The 23,740-nt window shown below is 35.9% G+C and overlaps 1 protein-coding gene across 1 annotated transcript in view; it reads right to left on the reverse strand.

Annotated features, from left to right (window-relative positions):
- Nucleotides 1-23,740, reverse strand: part of LOC122809503 — a 1,292,286-nt gene that overhangs the window by 176,830 nt on the left and 1,091,716 nt on the right. Inside the window, exons 5-6 of the mRNA XM_044081059.1 lie at nucleotides 10,182-10,290; nucleotides 10,048-10,102 (exon numbers count right to left, since the gene is read on the reverse strand). Coding sequence (XP_043936994.1) covers nucleotides 10,048-10,102; nucleotides 10,182-10,290 — 164 coding nt within the window. The remainder of the gene's footprint in view (nucleotides 1-10,047; nucleotides 10,103-10,181; nucleotides 10,291-23,740) is intronic.

Raw genomic sequence — 23,740 nt, forward strand, 5'->3', positions numbered from 1 at the left:
AAAAAGAAAAGAAAAGAAAATGTAACAGTCATCAAGAAATACTTTTATTCAGCACAGTAAATTAATGAAGGAATATTATCAAAGTCACCAAGAACCAAAACCACAGAATTCTCCAAAACCAAAACAACCTCAGGGTGGTTCCCAGTCCAGCACCATGGTAGAAAAAGAAAACCAAATAAATTAGTATAAAACCATTAAAAGTGTCATTTAATATAGAAGCTAAGAGCTTTTGTCCCATATATCGGAACATCATCAGAACAAGTGATAATTACTTTAACATATAAATGTCCTCTTCAAATCAATCACATGACTTTTCCAACAAATAAAATAGGCACATCAATAAATACCTAAAAATATATATTTCTTAAAGTTATATAATAGGCTTTGAATATAAATGTGAATGCATAAAAACAGCAAATAAATCATATTAATAAATTCAAAACAATTCTTATTAAAGCTTAGATGCATGCATTTTTATTTATTTTTATTTTTTATTTATTTATTTTACATTTGTTAACCGGGCTAGTCTGGCTGGATACATGTCCATTTTCAGCAGAGGCCCGAGGAGAAAAGCTCCACTAAAATACTATAATTTTACAATTTAAAAAAGATACAGTTAGTAAAAATATTAAATGAAAAAAATAGCAATAACAATCGATCAAACAGTAACACAAGCAAAGTCCTAACAAAAAGAAAAGTAAGGTAAAATAGATTGTACAGTATTGCTAGGCTTGAGTGGACTAATAGAAGTGTGTATTCTACAGAGGGTGAGGAGGAAAGCTCATTTATCATACAAGAGAGTTTACAATTTAACGGGCACACTAGAAAGGGAGAAAACAAAGCTTGGGTAAATGCAAGATAGAATTAAGTATACAAGTTAGTTGAGAGAGCAAGTAGTGTATAAGTTATCAGTCAGGATTTGTGCAAGGGCATAGCCAGTGATTTTGTAAGTGATTTCTAATCTGTTTTTTGAATAGGTAACATGAGGCTAGTGAGGTCAGTCCAGTGGGAAGTTTGTTCCATTGTGATCCGATAGTGTTTGCAAATAAGGAGTCTCCTGCTTTATTGTGGGATTTTATAGTAGCTACTAGGAGTTTGTTGGCTGAAGCAGTGAAGTGAGATTTGTATAAGGTGTGATAAGATTGTTAAGTATAGGTATGTTGGAGGGGTAATGGAGAATTTTAAAAGTGAGGACTAATTGTTGCAGGAGTATAAGATTTGGAAGTTCTAGCCAGTTGAGTTTCTTTAAGTTATGACAGTGATGAGTACGGAATGGAGAGCCGGTAGCAAATCTGGCAATGCTATGGTAAGCTAAGTTAAGTTTCTGAAGGTTAGCTTTAGAAATGTTAATAAAGGAGGAGGAGGCATACAGTAGTGTGGAGATGAGGTGAGTTTGGGCAAGAGATACTCGGGATGTGGCGGTAAGAAAGGGCTTAAGTCTGTAAAGGGCTCCTATCTTTTTATTTACTGTCTTGATAGTTAAATCAATGTGATAGTCAAAGTTAAGCTGATTGTCTATGGTGACACCTAGCAGTTTTGTGCTATAGTCAGGTTTGATGATAGTGCCATTGCTGGACACAATGGAAAAGGTGATTGGGATAGATTTAAGGGTTGGGGTGAAGAGTAGAAGTTTGGTTTTCTTGGGATTAAGGAGGAAACAGATATGTTGAAACCATTTTTCTGCTGCTGTGAAAACCAATTGGGTAGAGGAGTGGAGTTCAGCAGGGGATGAAGCAGAGCAGATGAGAGTGGAATCATCAGCATATTGTATACAGGTGGATTTAGGGAGGGAGGTGGGTAGGTTGTTTATAAATATAGAGAAAAGTAGGGGACCTAAGATGGACCCTTGAGGGACACCTATTGTAACTGGGAGTAGAGAAGATAGATGGCTGTCCCATAGGACTGCTTGTTTTCGATTTGTCAAGTAAGAATCAAACCACTGTAGTGCTAGTGGGTCAAGTGACAGGGATTCTAGAGTGTGGAGTAGAAGTTGATGGTTAACCATATCAAATGCCTTCGATAGGTCTAAGAAAAGTGCGGAGCAGAACAGGTTGTTGTTTCGATGTTTGTTTATTGTGTCAGTGAAGGAGAGAAGGGCAGTAGATGTACTGTGGTAGGGCCTAAACCCATGTTGTGAGTCTACAAGTAAGTTGTTACTCAAGAGATGTTGTAAGAGTTGCTGGTGTATGCAGCGTTCCATTATTTTGGATAGAGGGATAGAAGGGCAATAGGCCGAAAGTTTGAGAGTTCGTTAGAATTACCTCCTTTGTGAAGGGAATGATGTGGGAGATTTTCCAACAGGAGGGAGTTTGGATTCAGTTATTGTTCTATTTATTAAGATGGAGATTGGATAGGCAAGTTCAGTTGCAGTTAGTTGAAGATATTCAGCTGGTAGTTTGTCGGCTGAAGGGTGCAAGGTTTGAGTTTAGATAATAATTTGCGTATATAGGTAGTGGAGACAGTATGGAACTTTAGTATGGGGGTGCTGTTAGGGGTAGTGGTTTTTGGGAGGGATATGGGGGGTGTCATGGTGTTAGCCAGAGAGGTGACTGTTTGAGAGAAGAAGTCATTGAAAGTGTTGGCTATTATGTTGGGTTGGCTTTGAGCTAGGCTAGCTGGGGTAGGGGTTTTGGTATTCCCTGGATGGAGTAGTTTGTTCATACATGACCAAAATTGTTTTGGGTTTTGGTTTTGGTTTTGTTGGTATTTAAAGTGATATTTCTTTTTATCCAGATAGATAAGTTTTTTAGTTGAGTTTCTTAGGTGCTTAAAATTCTGGTGATCAGTAGGGTTTTTTGTGGATCTCCATTTAGTCCATAATTTATTTCTAGCTCGCATATTTTGTTTAGTAGTTTTTGAGAGCCATGGGGCAGCCTTGGAGCTTAATCTAATTAAGCGTGGTGGGGCATGATGGTGTAGAATTTGTAGAAAGGTATTGTTAAAATGGGTTACTGCTTCATCTATAGGGAGGTATTTTAGAGTTGACCAGTTATACTCATTGAGTTCACTTTGAAAGGATGCTAGGTTGAAATTTGTTTTGTTGTGTATGGTATGGTAGGTAGCTTGCTTGGTAATGTTATATTTTTGTTTACAGATGAAGGTCAGGAGATGGTCACTAATATTGTCAGGGAGTATTCCTGTTTTGTAGGAGAGGGGGTTGTTGTTAATTAGTATCCAATCTAGAATGGTTTGTTTGTGGGTTGATTTGTGTAATCTAGTCGGGGAGTTAATGGTTTGATGAAAGTTAAAGAGATTAATGTGAATGGAGGGTTTGGGAGATATGCAGGAGTTCCAGTCAATATTAAAGTCCCCTAGGATTATGGTTTCTTGTGGAAAGTTGCTGGAGACCCAGCTTAGGATATTTTCTAGTGTGTTGATGTTGTTGCCTGGAGGGATGTAAGAACATATGATATAAATAGCCTTAGTTTTATTAACTTGGAGCTTGGTACAGAGCATTTCAGCATTAGTTATGGAGGGGGGCAAGGTGTCTACTGAGGTTACCTGCAGGTGGGATTTGTATAGAAGGGCCACTCCTCCGCCCTTTTTATTGAGACGATCTTTTCTTAAGGTGTTATAGCCTGGGGGAGTAAATTCATTGTCTTTGGTACTAGGTTTGAGCCATGTTTCAGTGAGACAGAGAATGTCAAAGGCATAGAAATCAATTAAGGCATGGAGTTGTGTGATTTTGTTATTGATGCTACGAATATTTAGGTGAGCAATACAGAGTGAGTCAGGGGAGAAAGGTGAGGTAGAACAGTTAGTAGTTAGATTGGAGTGGGTGTGGTTGATGAGAGTATTGGGGCCAGGGTTGGGGTGGATGTCACCGTGTATCAGTAATAGTGTTTGTGGGACTAGAGATACATTTAGGTTTTTGAAGGGTACAAGGTAGAAACGTTTGGAGGTTAGGAGTCTGAAGTGGTGAATTTTGTGGTAGAGAGGGGGAAGGTAGGGGGAGGTTGATAGTATATTAATATGAGATAGTTTAAGTAGGGGAGGTGTAGAAGTGGTGTGTTTGGCTAATACAGGACGTTGACTGAGTATGAGATATTCATAGGAGGTAAGAGTGTGGTAATAGAGAAGGATATTAAGGAGAAGAAATGAAAGGATAATATTCAGGTTTAAAGTCATGTTACTAGTGGGATGTGTTAAGTAACAGTAGGATTGAGTGGTATTAGTAGTAAAGTGAGGTGATGATAGAGGAGAGTGGGTGTGGTTGTAGGAGTAGGAGTAAGGTATTAATAGGTGAAGAGTACAAGAAATGTGATAGGAGGTTAGATTATTGGGGGAGTGTCTAAGCAACTATAAAGGTAGGGCCTCTGGGGGTGGGTGGGAATTGGGGTAGGGTGGGGAGCGGAGTGAGCGTAGCGAACGGAGCGGGGAAGAGCAAGTGAAAGATCAGTTGCAGAAAACAATCAGGCAAGAGGAGAGAAGCAGGACAACAGGTAAGGGTGGCCTCTTAGAGTAGGAAAGTTCTGGAGACTATATGGTGTGTGGGGGGTAGGAGATAGTAGAGGAGTAAGGCGTGAGGGAAGTAGTACAAGGCAGAGGTCAGAGTATGGACTGGAAATGTCAGTGTAAGTTATAGTACAATAGCCAAAAAAAAACTGGTTATAGGGTCAGTAGTGTGAAGGGTGCCACCTAGTGGCAAGGGCCGGAAGGAGAACAGACAGAGCAAGCAGGGAGTTTGCCAAAAAAATGCTCAGGGTAGAGAGAGAGGATAAAGGCCGAGGAGAGGAGGGAAGGGGAAAGGATTTAAAGATAGACTTTAGGGGGGGGGCTGCTGATAAGCCTGGTAGGGGAGCAAATATACCCTGGACAGTAGTGTTAAGCAGTACAAGAGTAGGACATACTTCCAAAAAAGGTCAACTCTGGGAAGCCAGTCTTATGAGGGCAAATGTAAAATCCTATTCAGGAAAAGATGCTTAAAATGATGTCCTCGGGGCTTCTTTGGCAAGGGAAGGACAGGAACCCAGGTGTACAGTCTGATAGGGTTATAGGTAGAGAGAGAAAAGAAGGGGAAAAAAACAAATTAGTCAATGCAGTATGTATCACTTAGCTAGTTAATATGCCTTGTAACAAAGAACAGGTCAGTACATAGTCTTATTAAGACACATTGCAATTAGGTGGTTAAGTTAGTCTGCTAAGAGAAAACACACTAGGGATTACCAAAAAACAACCTTGTATCAGTTATAAGTTAAGGTATCAAGTAAGCAAGCTAGATCTACCACACTGTTTAAATAGGTCCAACTCTACACTATGAGTTACAAGCAATCACCAGCTTACAAAGAAATGGCAGGACACAACATTCACAGCCTTGCATCTATAACTAATTATAACAGGATCCCAAGGGGGGATACAAGCTAGAAATATAGCGTAGATTAAATGTGTCTTGGTTAAAAAAATACCAAACTTTGTGTGCATCTGTGCACAGAGCTAGTAGGCAAATTTGTCAATAGCAAAAAACAAGGGAAGCAGTATTGAAAAATTACCAGTAATAGACACTTGAATCTTGCAACAAGGTCTTAAAAACAGCTGTAGTTTCCTAAGAACGCCAGCCAGAAGTTGTGGGAGACCACGTGGAGGCTGATTGTAGGCAAGGAACGCTGCAGCAGGAGAACGCTAATACAGAGAGGTTACCGCTGCTAAGAATAACTAGTTAAAAGGCGCCTTAGGCGCTATACAATCCAAAATTATCAGGCCAGGCGAGAGCGGGAAGCAGAACGCTACCGCTGTGGATGTTTGTCCTAACAGAGTCTACCAAGCATGATCCCTGCTAGGTAAATGTAGTTTAGGTGCAGCACCATCAATTAAAACAGGCTTAGAAGAGAGCGGAAGCCAAACGCTTCCTCTGTGGCCGTTTGTTCTGGCAGAAGCAGCACTAAACACAGATTGGCTTCAGCTTTAGAAAATATACAATTGCGGTGCAAGTAAACATCAAAGGCTTGTAAGCGTTATTAGGACAGTAGTATGCGGTGGTTACAGGGAGCGGTGAAAGTATATGCTACAATTAAGGTTAATTGCCTAAAAGTCAAAATAGGACATAGGCACAGGTACCGCTGGTAGTACGAACAAATAATAAAGCAGATAAAACTATTGTAGCGACCATGCGTGATAGCTGGATCAGGGCCAAGCAGAAGTAGAAACAGGGTTGATAACCCGTTTCCGCAAGTTCTTAGCAAACAAGGCGTTCCACGTGGTTCCCAAACAACATCAAAAAGTACAGTTCATAGATGTAGGTATACAGAGCTAACTTTGATACAACTCGGATAACAGTAGTGGATACAAATACAAAGGACTAAACGGAATACATAAAACAAAACACTAAAACAGTGCACTTAAGCAAGTACTCACATTCGGAATATCTACTCCCAGCCCGAGGAGACACAGCAGCCCACAGAGGGATAGACTATAGGGAGGAGGCGGCTAGGGGATGGGTGTATTAGTATGATAGAAACGGAAATGAGGCAGAGGGGGGGGAGGAGACAGGTAGGGATGGTAGGAAAATAGAAGTACCGGGCAGAAAAAAAAGAGAAAAAAAGACAACAGTAAGTAGGTGGGAGTTTGAAGCTTTATGTGAGGATTGCAGGGATGGAGGGAAAATGTGGTAGAGTAAGAGCTATAGGCAGACAAGAACTCGAGAGTGGAGTACAGAGGGGAGATGATGGTCATAAGGAGGTGAGCATAGTAAGGAGTAGGGAAGGCAAGTAAAAGAGTAAAACGCCGTAGTATGCGAGGGAAGGAACAGGCAGGTCAAAAGAAAAGTCACAGAGTGGAAACAGGTAGGACAGGGAGAGGGGTATCAGGAGTGGTAATGGAGAATAGGATTGAGCAGGAGAGCAAGTGAAAGATCAGTTGCAGAAAACAATCAGGCAAGAGGAGAGAAGCAGGACAACAGGTAAGGGTGGCCTCTTAGAGTAGGAAAGTTCTGGAGACTATATGGTGTGGGGGGTAGGAGATAGTAGAGGAGTAAGGCGTGAGGGAAGTAGTACAAGGCAGAGGTCAGAGTATGGACTGGAAATGTCAGTGTAAGTTATAGTACAATAGCCAAAAAAAAACTGGTTATCGGGTCAGTAGTGTGAAGGGTGCCACCTAGTGGCAAGGGCCGGAAGGAGAACAGACAGAGCAAGCAGGGAGTTTGCCAAAAAAATGCTCAGGGTAGAGAGAGAGGATAAAGGCCGAGGAGAGGAGGGAAGGGGAAAGGATTTAAAGATAGACTTTAGGGGGGGGGCTGCTGATAAGCCTGGTAGGGGAGCAAATATACCCTGGACAGTAGTGTTAAGCAGTACAAGAGTAGGACATACTTCCAAAAAAGGTCAACTCTGGGAAGCCAGTCTTATGAGGGCAAATGTAAAATCCTATTCAGGAAAAGATGCTTAAAATGATGTCCTCGGGGCTTCTTTGGCAAGGGAAAGGTCAACTCTGAGAAGCCAGTCTTATGAGGGCAAATGTAAAATCCTATTCAGGAAAAGATGCTTAAAATGATGTCCTCGGGGCTTCTTTGGCAAGGGAAGGACAGGAACCCAGGTGTACAGTTTCCAAAAAAGGTCAACTCTGGGAAGCCAGTCTTATGAGGGCAAATGTAAAATCCTATTCAGGAAAAGATGCTTAAAATGATGTCCTCGGGGCTTCTTTGGCAAGGGAAGGACAGGAACCCAGGTGTACAGTTTCCAAAAAAGGTCAACTCTGGGAAGCCAGTCTTATGAGGGCAAATGTAAAATCCTATTCAGGAAAAGATGCTTAAAATGATGTCCTCGGGGCTTCTTTGGCAAGGGAAGGACAGGAACCCAGGTGTACAGTATTCGGAATATCTACTCCCAGCCCGAGGAGACACAGCAGCCCACAGAGGGATAGACTATTTTAAGCACGCTTCATATAGAAACCATTCCATTTAAACCAGGGGAGGGAGCTGGCTGCAAGTCTTAGCTGCCAAAGCAGCTTATGATATTCAAGCCTATGTTCCCAAGCCCCTGTCCCTGGGTTTGGAAATACCTATTCAATAACAAAAGAGACATTTCTTATTCTTTGGACAAAGTAACTTATGTTCATAGAAAGCATTATTCATAGTAATGCTCATAAATACATTTTTCAAAGTTCGTTCAGTTTTACCAATATAAAAATAGTATAAAAATAGTGACAAAAGTCACAAAAAGCAAGGTATACCACCCTGGTTGAATGACAGTCACAAGTACTATGTAATTTAAACACTTGTTGACAGCATTTTAAAATTAAAGTCTGTCCTATGTTCATTTACTTGCACTGTGGGTGAGCTTCACACTTTAACATACCCTTACAGGTAATAATAGAGCTATGGGCATAGTTATAGGTATTACCAATTTCCAGTTTTATACTAATTTGTTTGTGTTCGTTTTTATACCCTGGTGTTGGACTAGGAACCACCCAAAGTTGTTTTGGTTTATATTATTAAAGTCTACAGAGGTGGTTGCTGTGTCATACTCAACACTGATCAGACCAATTATAGAATACAATGCCCCCTATAGGATGTATCTCAACAAACATATAAAACTATTATAAAGACCCCAGAAAATCAGGTCTGTCCTGTTGCCCCCATGGTACTAGCTTAAAGTTTTGGAGCCACCAGAAACAGGGGAGGTGGGGCAGTGAGAGAGCAATGTTACACCAGTAATATCCCTCATCTATGACTGCCAAGTGAGATACAAGGAGAATGCAAAAGCAACACTCTAGGGGTTGAGAGAAGTGGCAACTGCAGCATCATTCAGTTTGCAGCTTAGCTTTACAGGTCATAACTGACTCACAAGTGTGCTGAAGACAACAGTGTCTAGGCTGGGTGGCCAGTGAGGAGGAGATAGCCTCTCACTGACTACCCTTGCACTCTGTCCCAAGGCCTGGCTTCTAACTGAGTTCATCTTAGGCTTGACTGGCACGTTCCCACCATGGATCAGTACACTCTCACTATCAAGCTTCTATTCAAATTTGGTCTCTATTTCCTGATGAGATTAATAGGTTGTGTAATAGGAATGTCATCATGTTTCATATGGATCTATTCATGCAGTCAAGGTATATGAGTAAGTAGCTTAATCAGTTGTAACCCAAAATCAGATGGGCTTCACGTATATAGTGCTTTCAGGCAGAAATTAAACTTAAGATACAGTGCAGTGTGTTAGACTTGAGATAGTCTGTCATACGGGTCAGAGTTCAATGCTCAATCTTAGTGTTCTCCTTTATCATAGTAAGTGCCAGTTTCCCTAGTGGGTTTGCCAAAATCAGTATGTACTTCCTATCCAGTAATTTGGTATATACTAAAGGAGCCTTGTTAAGGGATAGTTCATTTTGCTACTCTAATGTCTCCTTACCATAAATGTCAAGGAGTTGACAGGACTGTAAATGAAACACATACATCTGAAATTAAATACTGAAAGAACAAAACTCTGAAATGTCAAATGTGTGTAATAGTTCAAGATTTTTCTCAAGTGACCACTGATAGCCAGCTGAAATTGCAATCTTTCTCAAAGTTCACCACAGGGTCAATCATAGAGTTTTAGAAGAAAATGTCTGAATTGGAATATAAATTAAGATTCCTGATGGTTAACAGAATGAAGTGAAATACAACTAATGTCAAGAAGAAAAACACCCCTGAAGGGCATGGGAGAAATTAGACAATCACCAAATCAGAAGTTCAGATATCTACTACCTCATGCCTTAAAATCTAATGTATTTCATACAATAAAATATTGACACTGGAAGAAATATGAACAAAGAATTTTCTTTGTATGAAATTATGGTTTGATAAGGTCACTATTTTGCCACACAATCTAATTTTGTTAATTTTTATGCACTCTGCATTGCTGATACCGAAATTTGTTCATTATATACATTATACAGACTGGTAATTAAGGATACATATCTATATAAATGTATTTTTATAAACACAAATATATCTTTTGAATTTCATTAATTACTATATAGTTGAAATGTACAACTGTTACAAATGGTTTTACAAATCGAGTAAAGTCATGCTATGGATGCACATATTATACAGAAAGAGAAAGTGCAGGGCATTTTGCTTACCACATGTATGCCTTCAAACTCCGGTGCTTCGTTCATGTACACAGGTTCTAAATAGCTAGAAATACAGATATTACATTATTTAGATATTTATACAAAAATATTGCAGATAATATTGTTCAGAATATTTCACTTACATCTTTTTGGGATGGAAAAATTTGCTATAACACATTCTGGTTATTAACAGTAGGCTCAGGATAATAAAGATCAGTGCCAAAGCAGCAGTCAGCATTCTTCGACCCCTGGCTAAAAGAAAAAAATATCAGTGAAATATTCTATGGAACATTTTTTCTCTTATGCTACATTTTCATTATAATCCACATTTCATCATTATACCATTTTTAGCTGAAAGTGTACAACTAATCCAGCAGATTTTTTCTGAAAGTCTGGCATTGCTAACTTTTCAATGGTCCAGGTGTGCTACCTGCTCATTCATACAAGTATTACATCTTAAAAATGCCCCAGTGTCTGGTAAAGTTCTCATTTGCTTAACATCCTGTAGTTTGATTATGCTAAATTGATAATGCATTTATATTATATGTATACAATCTTTTGGTTTAACAAGCAGAAAATAAATTATAGCTTGTAATATATGCTCAGCAGTTAGTAATCAAAATAATAGGATATAACCATTTACAGCTCTACAAGAAGTATTGCATGCTAAAGAAAGAATGGCTAAGGTTCAGTATGGATATTAACTGAGTTATTACAGGCCTACAAGATTTAAAAAGCATTTCACAAAATATAAACTGCATATTTAATATTTGACATTCTCATATAGTTTGTGTTTCCATATTGCATGCAGTCTTTGCTATGCAAATAAATTCGCTGAAAGAGAGGGTGTTTTTATTTTCCAATTTATTGTAATAATTTTTCTAGAAATTGCCAAAATGGCTGAAAGGAGAAGTGCTTGTGTTTTAGGACTGTAATCTGGAACTGGGGAATTGAATAATATCAAAGAATTTGTAACATTACAATTGTCTGACCATAATGTTTTAACAAATGTTTTGAACTCTAACCAAAATTGGACAACCTTTTCACATTCAATGATCACTTGTAACAAATTTGCATCTAGAAATGTATCACTTCTTCAACACTTAATTATCTCTGTCTTATAAATTACACAGCCTTATGGGGAGTTATAAAGCTTCTATTTAAAAATTTCCAAGTATACATTTTCCAGTATGTTGAAGTCATTTTCCTATTGATTTTAAAGATAATTTTATTTATAACTAAAAAGGCTTCTGAGTTTATTTTCATAGAGTAATTTCAATATGACAAATCAAGCAGCGTGAGCTCATTTCTTAAAATCCTATATATTTTTGATAAATAAGATTTCTTCTTGATCACATCACTATTTATATTAAAGAAAAATTCTAAGATAATTGGAATAAGGGTTGCATTCAAGTTTAAGACTATTTTATTTTATTGCAAGCAATGAATCCTGCCGAAACCTGGGTAAACGCTTCAGCTACGTATAAAACAATAATGTAGTACAAAATCCACAAAGCGGAAGCGAAGCAGAGTAAAAGTACTTGAACTATTTATTAGGTAGGATAAAATAAACACACTGCAGGTCGGATAAGCGCTTTCACTCACATTAAGAGCTTCTTCAGATCACATTGACAAAAGCAGTTAACACCATTTATAGGTAGAGCAATTAAAGATTTCTAAAATGATGAAGCCAATTAATCAATTAGTCAATCATGCTTAAACTGGTGACCAAAAGCTAGATCCGTGTTTACAAGGAAAAATAAAACATCTTAGACATAGTATCTATGCAGGTCCATAGAAAACATATAAAAAAGACGTATAAAAGCATAAGTATGCATACAAATAAAAAATAAAATACAAGAAATGCATAGATACAATCTAATAGATACAGATAATAAGCAACAAACAGAGAAATTCATCCCTAACTGTTTAAAAAATCAACAGCTCAATATACATAACCTTCAAAACTAAAATCTAATGTTCCTACGTTTTTTAAGTGTCGGTTTGAATGAGAGAGCTTCCATCTGACATCCAACTTCCTTTGTACTCAGAGATATATTTTGAACAATGATGAAAGTTTTCCCTGTGTTGAGACCAGATGGTGAAAGAAAGACTACCAAAGAACCAAACTCCTATCTGTCTGCACTCTGACAATACTAATATTGCACCAATTTAGTGAGACACTAAGTTTGGATGAGGCTACCACTAAGGCTTCTATTGGCCCTGAATATCACAGCCTCCATTTTAGGAAACATTTCCACTTCCCATTGTGTAAGCCACTCAAAGAAATTATATTTTGTTTGAAGATTTCCTCATGTACTGAATGTGAACATGAGGCTTTTTACTTAATAGCCAAGTCATCTGCAAAAAGAAAGTTTTGTAGATTAGAGGGGAACGAGTGTGTTGGTGTATGAGGATAGGAACAGTGAATGACTAAGCACTCTGGGATTCATTTTGTGATTAGTGAGTGGTTGAGATAAAATGTTACTAATTTTTAGATAATGGGCTAAATGTACATTGTCACCCTGTTGGAGAACAAATTGTATCCAAAGTAATGTTAATATACAGGTCTAACCTGTAAAATAAGTCACCTGCTGTAAAACTGGGACTGAAATAAAGGCAAATGGCCACCATTTTGTATGGAGCTTTGCTCTTTAGAAAGCACAAAAAAGGTAAATAAAAATAAAAAGACCAACTTGCAAAAGTAACTGCAATAGCATATATACGGTTTTACTTATCCTTTTCTTAAATAAGTAGAGTTTAAAAATGTGGCAAGATAAAGAAAAGAAAATGCAATTCTGTGAGACAGACAATGTGTGTGTGTGTGTGTGTGTGTGTGTGTGTGTGTGTGTGTGTGTGTGTGTGAGAGAGAGAGAGAGAGAGAGAGAGAGAGAGAGAGAGAGAGAGAGAGAGAGAGAGAGTGGGCAAAAGAGGGAAAACAAATACCCGCCAACTTCTTTGCTGACAAATTCAGATCAGAGGAGGCATTTCATTAACACACACATTATCTAAAAATATGAAGTATGAAACTATAACATCTAGCTTTACTGACTAATTGATGTACCAGAAAATAAAATTTCTAGAGAGGACGAAGAAGAATATGAGGTAAATCAGGGGAGTTCTGCAAAATCAGGGATATCTTGGGGGTGGGGGTTTGCAATGTTTTGTAGTGTACATTTTTTTTCATTTGATCACAGTATCAGTTGAGATGTATTCAGTCAAGAAAGTGGTCATAGTTTCTGGGACCATTTGTGTGTGTGTGTGTGTGTGTGTGTGTGTGTGTGTGTGTGTGTGTGTGTGTGTGTGTGTGTGTGTGTGTGTGTGTGTGTGTGTGTGTGTGTGTGTGTGTGTTAGAGAGTGTATGAGAGAGAAAGTAAGCGTGCACTGACATATTAACTCAACAAAAAACTATTCCTTCAGCCTCTACATTTATAAATAATTGAGAACAGCTATATTATGTCATAGTCTAAAATCATGCTGGTTCTTACAAATAGCTGATGGGACTGACTAGACAGTGAAGGATTTAGCATAAACTGTTCCAATATCGTTGTCATAGCAAAAATAATGGATACAAGTGATAGACTACATGAAGGCAGGCCAGACAGTTTTAGGTATAGAAAGCTCTGAAACATTTCACTTTTGCTAGAAAATGTACCAGCTAATTCTAATATGTACATAATGTCAGTCAGATAAACAAGCATGAATTTATTACATGATTTAATATTATTTATATGAAGACCACTTCCCTTTAATTTAGCAATATGGAACTCCTTTGAAGTATAATTCCTTTACAAGTTGTTTAATTGACAAAGAGGGCATTTATGCAGAATAACTGGGACAGAGAGTGGTTTACTACTTTTGTCTATTTCAGACAATCCATACATCTTCTGCTAATGGGAGATATTCCTAATCTAATAGGAGTTTGAGCCAGTGTGTTCAAAGGAAGAAATAATGGATATGAAGAGTGAGCAGTCAATGGAAAAGGTCTGTACAGAAGTTTTTTTTTTCAAACCAGATAATCTTCAGAGATTTCATTCTTAGCATTTTATTTTAAGAAAAAAAAAATCTAAGGTACCTTAACCTTGCTAGTGAACAATGTTACAAAATATTGATATTTACTGAAAGGTCTCATCTGCATAGGATCATAGGAGTTAAAAGGCAACTGAGCCTCAAAGGTAATGTCTCTCCCTTAAGCCAGGCTTCTCCTTTCAAGGAGGGACAGGCTAGACATACCACTGGGTTAAATTTACGAACACATATTCAGTTGTCCAGTTCCTTTTTAAATGCAGACAGTGTGCCACACTGCTTAACTTGTAGTTTTCTAGGGAATGGCTAGGCAATGCATGACAAATCTATCCCCTTCTCTTAGTCTTATTTGTTAGAGTAGATTTAATCTCTGGCCCTAGTGTTAGCTGGACATTTTGATTTATTGAGGTATACAAGTTCTTGAACTATTAGATTCCCTATAGCCCGATAAGCAGAACTCATGGCTCCCTTAAAGATACTATATGAAATTGATAAAGATAAAGCCTGCAATCTATCTTTGTAGTTGAGATATTTGGTAATTGATCTTTTTAATTATCAATTTCAGGGGTCTTTTCAATTGCTTGATATGCTTATTAAGATACATCCTAAAGGGGCCATTGTACTAGATAATAGGTCTAATCCAATCAGAGTATAAGGAGGTGATGACTTTGTTTGATCTGAACTATTACTTTTTGTTATGAGCTGTGCAAGGTAAAAGGGTTTCCAAACCACATTTGCAATGTAATGGTCACATGTAAGGGGGATGCCCACCCAAGTGCTCAGGTCTCTCACACTCTTCATTTTGAATTTGAGTTTTCTTTATGCTGTTAACTGGAGCTAGGGGATGCTTACTAAATGAAACGATGTTGCACTTTTTGGCATTGAGCATGAGCTCATTGTTTAGTACACCAGCTATTAACAAGTGTAAGCTCCTGCTGGAGTGCATATTATGTCACAGGGGAAGTTGACAATGACTCCCAGCTTACAGTCTGCAAATGTTATTATAATCATCTGCAAACTTGGTTAACCAAAGATGTTAATTAGATAAGGAATGCTTTCCCTCAGCTTGACTCTATAGTAACTTTCAAAAAAAGCTCTGAAAGAACTATACCTCAATAACCAAGACTCCTCCTGTACTAAGACGAGTAAACCTCCTTAATTATTACTTGCTACATACACTTACAATGTCCGTTTTGCTCTAACTTTGTGATCCACTGTCCTTTTCAAAGTATCCATTTCTCTTCTATTTACTATTTAATTAATCTGTTACTATTCCATAAAATATTTTTTCTGTAATGGCTTAGTCCATAGCATACTGATTATAAAGCTTTAGCTGGTGTATGACAGACTTACGTTGCAATGTTTCTTCCCTCAGCAGTGACACTGTTACAATTTAATAATGACTGTTTACAAAATCTTAATGTCAATAATTGTTTCAACTCTGTCACAATTTATAATGTTCCTCTCTAAAATTTAATGTTTTATTCCAAAATGTAAAGGATATCAAAATTGTTTTGGGGCTTTTACTGGTTAATTCCTTTCTTTTTTACTTCTAATATACTTTGTAATGTATAAGCTAAATGATAAAATGTTTTCTGTAATTTGCGGAGCTTTTCTCCCTGGGCCTCCACTAAAAATGGGATTTTCTGGCCCAGTGGACTTTCCCAATCAACAAATGCCAATGAATAAATAAATAAGTGGAGATCGGAGAAGTAGATGTCAATCAGCAGAGGTCTAGGACAGATCACTGCAGAACCGTACTGGTCACTCATGCTCTGAGAGGATGCACCCCTATTCTTATTGTATGAGACCTATCTTTAAAGCCAGTTGGCTGTCCACCTATCCATTTGCTAGGGTCATGTTGATGAGATTAATGAGTGGGTCTGTCTATGTGTGCTTAGTTCTATTATTTAGACAACTGGGTATGTCATTAGGCCCCAATGGGTGAGTTATTACTAATTTTTGAGACTACATTCATCACTTGCTCTTTTGTGGTGGTTGCTGGATTAATTCCATCATGTTTAATTGGGTTTGAAATAGATGTATTTTAGGGTGAAGTTGGCACTGAATTATTTAGCCAGCTGGATCTGAATAGTTGGATACCATTATGAATAAGCTCAGGACAATGTTGGATGTATTTTCTGACATAACTAAAGGAGGTTATGTAGCTGTCTTTGGCTTTTGTAGCTAATCTGAGTTCTTGGGATGCCTTTGTTTTTCTTATGTTATTTATTTTTTTTTTATCTAGCTATTTGACGTTCGTAAATTGAGGAAGAGGTCATTTGTTCTGATACATAGGTTTAGGAGTTTCTTCCATTTATCACTCAGTTTAATAATGCTTGAAGTTCATCACACTGCTTTGCTTTTAGACCGCCCCATTTGTTTGGGTGTAGCCTAGGACTGTCAATTTAATAAAATTGACCAGGTGATAATAAAACTTTTCTGCAGAACTTCTCATGATCAGCATTTTGGGCAATACTGTTTTACATGAACTTAGAGGCACCATCACAATATTATGATAGGTTTGCTGCTGCACTGGTGTATACTAAATTTGCTGGTTATGTATTTATGACAGTGCTTGTTTTATGTTGTCCTGCAAGGCAGTTGCTTTTCCAAATATCTTTGGGTTTACACTAACAATTTTTTTGCTAAAGTAAACATATCACAGGCATTGCTTACAGTGATTAGTTTTTGCTGAAGAAATGTATTACAACCATTGATTGCAGTATCTATTTTTATCAGTAAATACATCATATCTATCAATTTCCATATGTCTATTATTTTTAATAAACATGTTACAGCTACTGATTTCAGCATTTTCCTAATTTCATTGCATATTTAATGACACTAAAAGGCAGCACAGTGGCTTTATGGATAAACCTCTACCCCACAGTTCTAGGGCTTGGGCTCAGTCTTAATTTCCTTTCACTTTGTAGAGTTTGTATGTTGTCCCTGTGTCTGCTTGGGCTTTCTTTGTGTAATCCAGTCAACCACTATCAAATGATGATCAAAAGAGAGGCAATTATTAACCTAAGGCCTGGACTACATTCTCATTTTGTAGTGGTGTGCTGTCTTTGCAATATGATAAGGGAACAGGATTGTCTACAAAAATAGTGATATTATAGTTTTTAGCATTTGGTTTGAGCCCATATTTGGTACTCTAAGAGTTACTAAAGAAGAGTTTATTCTGAAGGTTTTGTTGTCAGACAGTGACTTAGCAACAGTCTCCAGCTTGCAGTGGTATGCACATTTCAGAGGTCTTTGCTCTCTCTCCTTGGAGATCAGAAAAGTAAATGGAAAAAGAAGGAAAGGTCACAGCACTAGCCCCTGATGATTAAAGTATTTATCTTTTTATGATGTTAACATGAAGAATGGTGTCAAAAAGGCGTGGCCAAGGATGAACACAGGATAGCAGCAGATTTCTTCAGCTCTACCAATTTCATTACATTGACAGGAATTAATTACTTAAAAAATTAATTCTTGAAGTAATTTTCTTTCTAAATATGTTTGTTTTATATAGTTCTTGAACTATATCTAAAAAAGAAAGGAAATCTTAATAATATTCCTGTCAGAAATTACTTTGGAACTTTTCCTGTCAGTTTATCAGTCTGAAATGAGTTCCAGTAAGACAAATTCTCAAGACTCCAGCATCAAGAAAGAACTTCAGTCTCTGATAATTATAGTCCAGCAACTTACTGCTAAGATGGATAAAATGGATACTAAAATAGACACTTTCATAGAAAAACTACAAAACAAATAGACTTGTTACATATGGACCTGCAACAACAGAAGATCCAGATGACAGGCATAGAAGAAGCTGTGAATGACATGGAAAATAAAATACAAGAAGAGGAAATCAACATTGAGTTTCTGCTGAAACAAAATACACATTTACAAACAAAGCTGGATGACCTGGAAAATAGATCTAGGCAATAACATTAGGATTTTTGGACTGCCAGAAAATATTGAAGGTAACAATATTACTTCTTTTTAACAACATGGCTCCCTAAAACTTTAGATTTACCAGAAGCATTCTCTTTTGGTATCGAAAGAGCACATAGATCTATAGCTAATACCAACTCTAACAAAAACTATCCTAGATCAGTTATAGTTAGATTTCTATCATCTTTTGATAAAGAGATGGTTCTTAAATCTACTTGGGCTAAAGCTCCTGTTAAGTTTAATGAGACAACTGTGCGTTTTGACAATGACTATTCTTCCATGGTAATTGCTAAAAGAAAAGTTTTTCTGCCACTAATAAGGGAGCTTAAAAAGCACAGTTTAAAACATACCTTCTGTTTCCTGCCAAGCTTAAAAACTTCTTTCCTGCTGGTCCTAAGGTCTTGATGATTTAGACTCTGCTTTACTGTTTGTCAAAGAAAAAAGGATTTTGGATAAAATAGAAGAAATGGAATGGGCTAGTTCTTCATTAAAGAGATTGGCAACTGAAGCTTCCTGGAAGACTTCAGTGAAGAAGAAGAGACTAAAAAACAAATGATTTGTTATATGTTTTTTTTCTCTCTCATCATTTTAGTTAATTATTAATCTTTTTGAATATAGTTCCTGCATTTCCAGAAAGCCACAAATATTTTGGAAAAGATTTAATCAAAGTTATTCTCTATGTGCAAAGAAATGTTTTGTTTCATAACCAGTCAAAATGCCTGAGGATTTAATGGCAGGCTGTGACTCGATTTGTTTTTCTTTCTGAAAAAAGTAAGGTTAGTAATTTGATACTTTTTTATCTTTATCTTTTTTTTTCCTTCTTCTTTTATTATTTTCTTTGTTTAAACAATGACATTCTATTTAGATTATGTAGTGGGTAAAGGGTGGGGGAGGGCAGGGAGAGAACAGTAATGAAAATATCATTAATAGAATAATAACATATTTATTTCTTGTAAAAGTTTATAAGTTCTTCAAATGCTATTTCTAATTATACTTCCTTGATTATACTGCTTATGCTTGTTTGTAAATAATCTGTCATGCTTTAACTAATAATAATCAGAACTAAATAAGAGTAAATAATATGTTTTATTTTTAACTCTATTAATATAAACAGTAAGTTACATTCCATTGTATATACTTCTTACAGCTTTCTCTTACATTTTTTTATTTCTGCCTCACTCCCTTTTATTTTCTACTCTCTTTTTCTTTTCTTTATTAATATATAGAAATGCTTTTGACTGTGTGGGCACAGTGAATAATAGGATTTGTATAAAAATTGAGTTGGGAGAAGAATGCTGAGTTTTATTGCTTGTTGGTAATTTTGAGTTTAATTTCACTTGCATAGAGGCTGTGATGATCTGTGGAATACATTGTGGAGGTTCTGTCATGTTTAGATGCATTTACACTGCTAAATGAATGTTTGTCAGTAGTTTTTAATAAGTTTCCCGCCAAAATGTTAAGCGAGACAATCTGGGATGCGGGCTGTCTTATGCACAATGTCCTTGAGTTACCTCAGAATCTTCAAATCACAGAATTCTCACAGAGAAACTGAAAGCAGTTAGTATAAACATTGACAAGGTTATCACACTGACACACCACAGATTCAGGAAAAATACTCTGTTCATAAAATATGTCAGTTATAATGAGTTTAAATGATGTAGTTTCTTGTAGTAAGTAAATGTCTTATTTTAGAAGGCATAAAAAATGAAACATTTATTTAAATGTTTTTGAAAATCTACTTAACAGCAGCATAATAATCTGTGTTAAAATTTGTGTTCCAAACATATACTTTACTATAACTCATTTAATTCATCTGATTGACAAACATAAATAATCTTATAACTCTATTCTGGAAGAAATGTCATGTGATATATTTTAAAGCAGTAGGTTAGCATGATTGTAAAATCTGGTTACCAATATGTGTTTGCTGTGCATTGTTTTGTATAAAGCAGACAGATTTATTCTGGGGACAGCAAGTGGGATGGTGCTCTGCAGGGACACAACTCAGTGAGATCAGATATATATATATATGTGTGTGTGTGTGTGTGTGTGTGTGTGTGTGTGTGTGTGTGTGTGTGTGTGTGTGTGTGTGTGAGTGTGATGGCTTTTTTCTGAGAGTCTGCATGGCTATCCAATATGATTTGTAATGATTTCTATGAATACAATGTTTTACTCTATTGACAAAATGAATGTTTGCCACAAGTTTTAATAAGTTTCCCGCCAAAATGTTAAGGGAGACAATCTGGGCTGTGGGCTGTCTCATGCACAGTGTCCATGAGTTTCCTCAGAAGCTTCACTCACAGAATTTTCACAGAGAAACTGAAAGCAGTTAGTATAAACATTGACAAGGTTATCACACTGACACACCACAGATTCAGGAAAAATACTCTATTCATAAAATGTGTCAGTTATGATGAGTTTAGATGATGTAGTTTCTTGTAGCAAGTAAATATCTTATTTTAGAAGGCATAGAAAATGAAACATTTATTTAAATGTTTTTGAAAATCTACTTAACAGTAGCATAATAATCTGTGTTAAAAACTTGTGTCCCAAACATATACTTTACTATAACTCATTTAATTCATCTGATTGACAAGCATAAATAATCTTATAACTCTATTCTGGAAGAAATGTCATGTGATATATTTTAAAGCAGTAGGTTAGCATGATTGTAAAATCTGGTTGCTAGTGTGTGTTTGCTGTGCATTATTTTGTGTGAAGCGGACAGATTTGTTCTGGGGACGGCAAGTGGGATGGTGCTCTGCAGGGGCACGGCTCAGTGAGATCAGATATATGTGTATATATGTGTGTGTGTGTGTGTGTGTGTGTGTGTGTGTGTGTGTGTGTGTGTGTGTGTGTGTGTGTGTGTGTGTGTGTGTATGTATATATGTATGTGTGTGTGTGTGTGTGTGTGTGTGTGTGTGTGTGGGGGTATGTGTGTGTGTGTATATGTGTGTGTGTATATGTATGTGTGTGTGTCTGTGTTTATGTGTGTGATGGCTTTTTTTTTTAGGTAATAACGCAGGTGTTTCTGAGAATCTGCATAACTATGCAATATGATTTATAATAATTTTATGAATACAATATTTTACTCTATTGACAATAATGAGTTTAAGTAAATGCTCATATACAAACAATTCAAGATTTTTTGGAAGCTGTTGATAGAATTCACATGACAGAAAATAGATGCATCTTAATGCATGTAATGTCTGAATCATATTAGCCAAAGTTTTTGATTTAAATGAATGTTAGAACATAATTTTCTCTCCTCTTGATTTCTAACATTAAGATTATTTGAATGCTATTAGAATACAAGTGTTATATATTACATAGATCTATATAATAGTATGAACAGTTTTAAAAAAAAAAAAAAAAAAAAAAGTTTATTTTAGTTTATATGATGCTGTTTTACCAAATGTGTAGTTTTGTCTTGATAGATAATTGAATTGAAAACTGTTAACCTCAGTTAAATATAACTAGTATTAAATTGATAAGGTGGTAGCTGAGGTACTGCTGCTTAGGGTAGGGGTTAACTTGAGTAGTAAATACTGCTCTAAGTTGGAGTTTTCAACTCCAGGCGGGATGCAAGGTTTAATCCTTACATTATTTTCACTTGTTCATTGTTATATGTATATAGTTTTGACATCCACAATATATTTTGTACACTCATTGTCACTACAAACAAAATTGAATCCTATACAAAATCCCATAAGAGATTTAATAAATACAGCTATGTTTAAAGGTACACCTAAAAGAGGAGATGTAACATTATTTATCTTGTTATTTGTTATTTCGATCATAAGATTCTTGAGTTTTAAAAATGCCAAATGACATCTTTAAAAGGAATTTCTTTAAACATTAATGGATTGAATAATCCGTGTAAAAGGGCAAGCCTAATAAGATACATTAATCTACACAAGGCCAATCTAGTCTTCCTGCAAGAAACCCATCTCTTGAAAAAAGATATTGATAAACTAGCCACTAATAAGTATACAGTATTGGTTAGTTCAGAGCACACTCAGAAAAAAGAGGAGTGGCTATTTTATGGAATAAAAGTATGCCCATTCCTAAAACCATTAAGTCTTATCAGGATGACAAAGGAATGTTTTGTATGGTTACAATACAAATTAATGGGAAGACTTACACTTTAATTAATCTATATTGGATACCTGGAATTGGTATTAATACAGTGAAACATCATATTGATAAGATCATATCATTCTCTGTAGGGATATTATTTTAGCTGGTGATTTTAATTGTATACTACATGAAAGTGATACTACCACTATAAAGAAAAGAAGAATTACATCTAATGCAAAACATTTAAATGATTTTGCTAATTCTTATCATTTGAATGATATTAATAATCAGATAGAGTCAAAATCATTACCATACACCTTTTTTCTAACAGATACAAAACTTATTCAAAAATAGATAGGGTCTTTATTTCTAACCAGATGGTAACAGATTTAATTAATTCCAAAATCATTTCATGTCCTATATCTGATCATAACTCAATTGTTTTCGAATTCATGATAAAAATACTCATAATGTTCAGATCAAAAGGATACCAGCATACTTAACTCAGCTAAAAGACTATAAAGAATATATACTTTCAGAAGTACAACATTTTCTAGACATAAATAATACTCCTGAAGTCTCCATTGTCTATGTTTGGGATGCCTTAAAATCATATCTATATGGACAAAGTATCAGATGGTATAATAACAAAAGGAAATCTTGGGATAAGGAATTGTTAGATATTCAAAGTAAACTAGACTCTTATAAACATAATAATAAAGAAAATATTATGGACAAGAAAGTTATTGAAGAAATAAACAAACTAAATGAGAAATACAAAGAAATTTTAACTCATAAAGTTAAAATCACTTTAGAGAAATACAAGTTTTTGTCTTATTCAATAAGCCCCAAATACTTACATAGACTTAAAAATAAAACAAAAGATTGAATAAACAAAACCATATCAAAGAAATCTTTTCTCTAAGGAAAAAGAAGAATGTTTCTAGTATACCAGAAATACTGGATGAATTTAGAAATCACTTTCACAAGATTAACCATAACAACATTAACATGGAACCTAAAGATAAAATAAAGGAGTTTATAACCACAAACATGAATAAAAAGCTTAATAAACAACAGATTAAACTATTGGACAAGAGTATTTCATATACAGAAGTTATTACACAAATAAATAAGCTTAAATCAAACAAAGCACCGGGTAATGATGGTATTATACCAGAGATATATAAAATCCTTTCTAAAACTACATATTCATTAATACATAAGGTTTTTATTCTGGCCCAAATTGAGTTAATAACCCCCCCCCATCTTGGCAATATACATTTATTTCACCAATTTTAAAACCTAATAAAGATCCAACTAGATGTTCTTCATATCGACCCATCTCATTACTTAATGTTGATTATAAAATGTTTATGAGTATTTTTGCTGATAGATTGAAGACAATTATCCCCGGCATTATAGACATAGATCAGACGGGCTTCATTGTAAATAGAAATACTTTTGATAATATAAGAAGAACTTTAACATTAATTGATTTTGCAAATAGGAAAAAGAAAGATTTAACACTTATTAGTCTTGATATAGGTTCAGCATTTGATTCAGTAAGTTGGGACTATCTGTTTACCTTACTGAAATGCACAAATTTCTCTGATGCATTTGTAAATTTAATTGAGCATTTATACAAAGGAAC

The sequence above is a fragment of the Protopterus annectens genome, chromosome 8.part0, assembly GCF_019279795.1.
Source record: "Protopterus annectens isolate FY-2018-M chromosome 8.part0, PAN1.0, whole genome shotgun sequence".
NCBI lineage: Eukaryota > Metazoa > Chordata > Ceratodontiformes > Protopteridae > Protopterus > Protopterus annectens.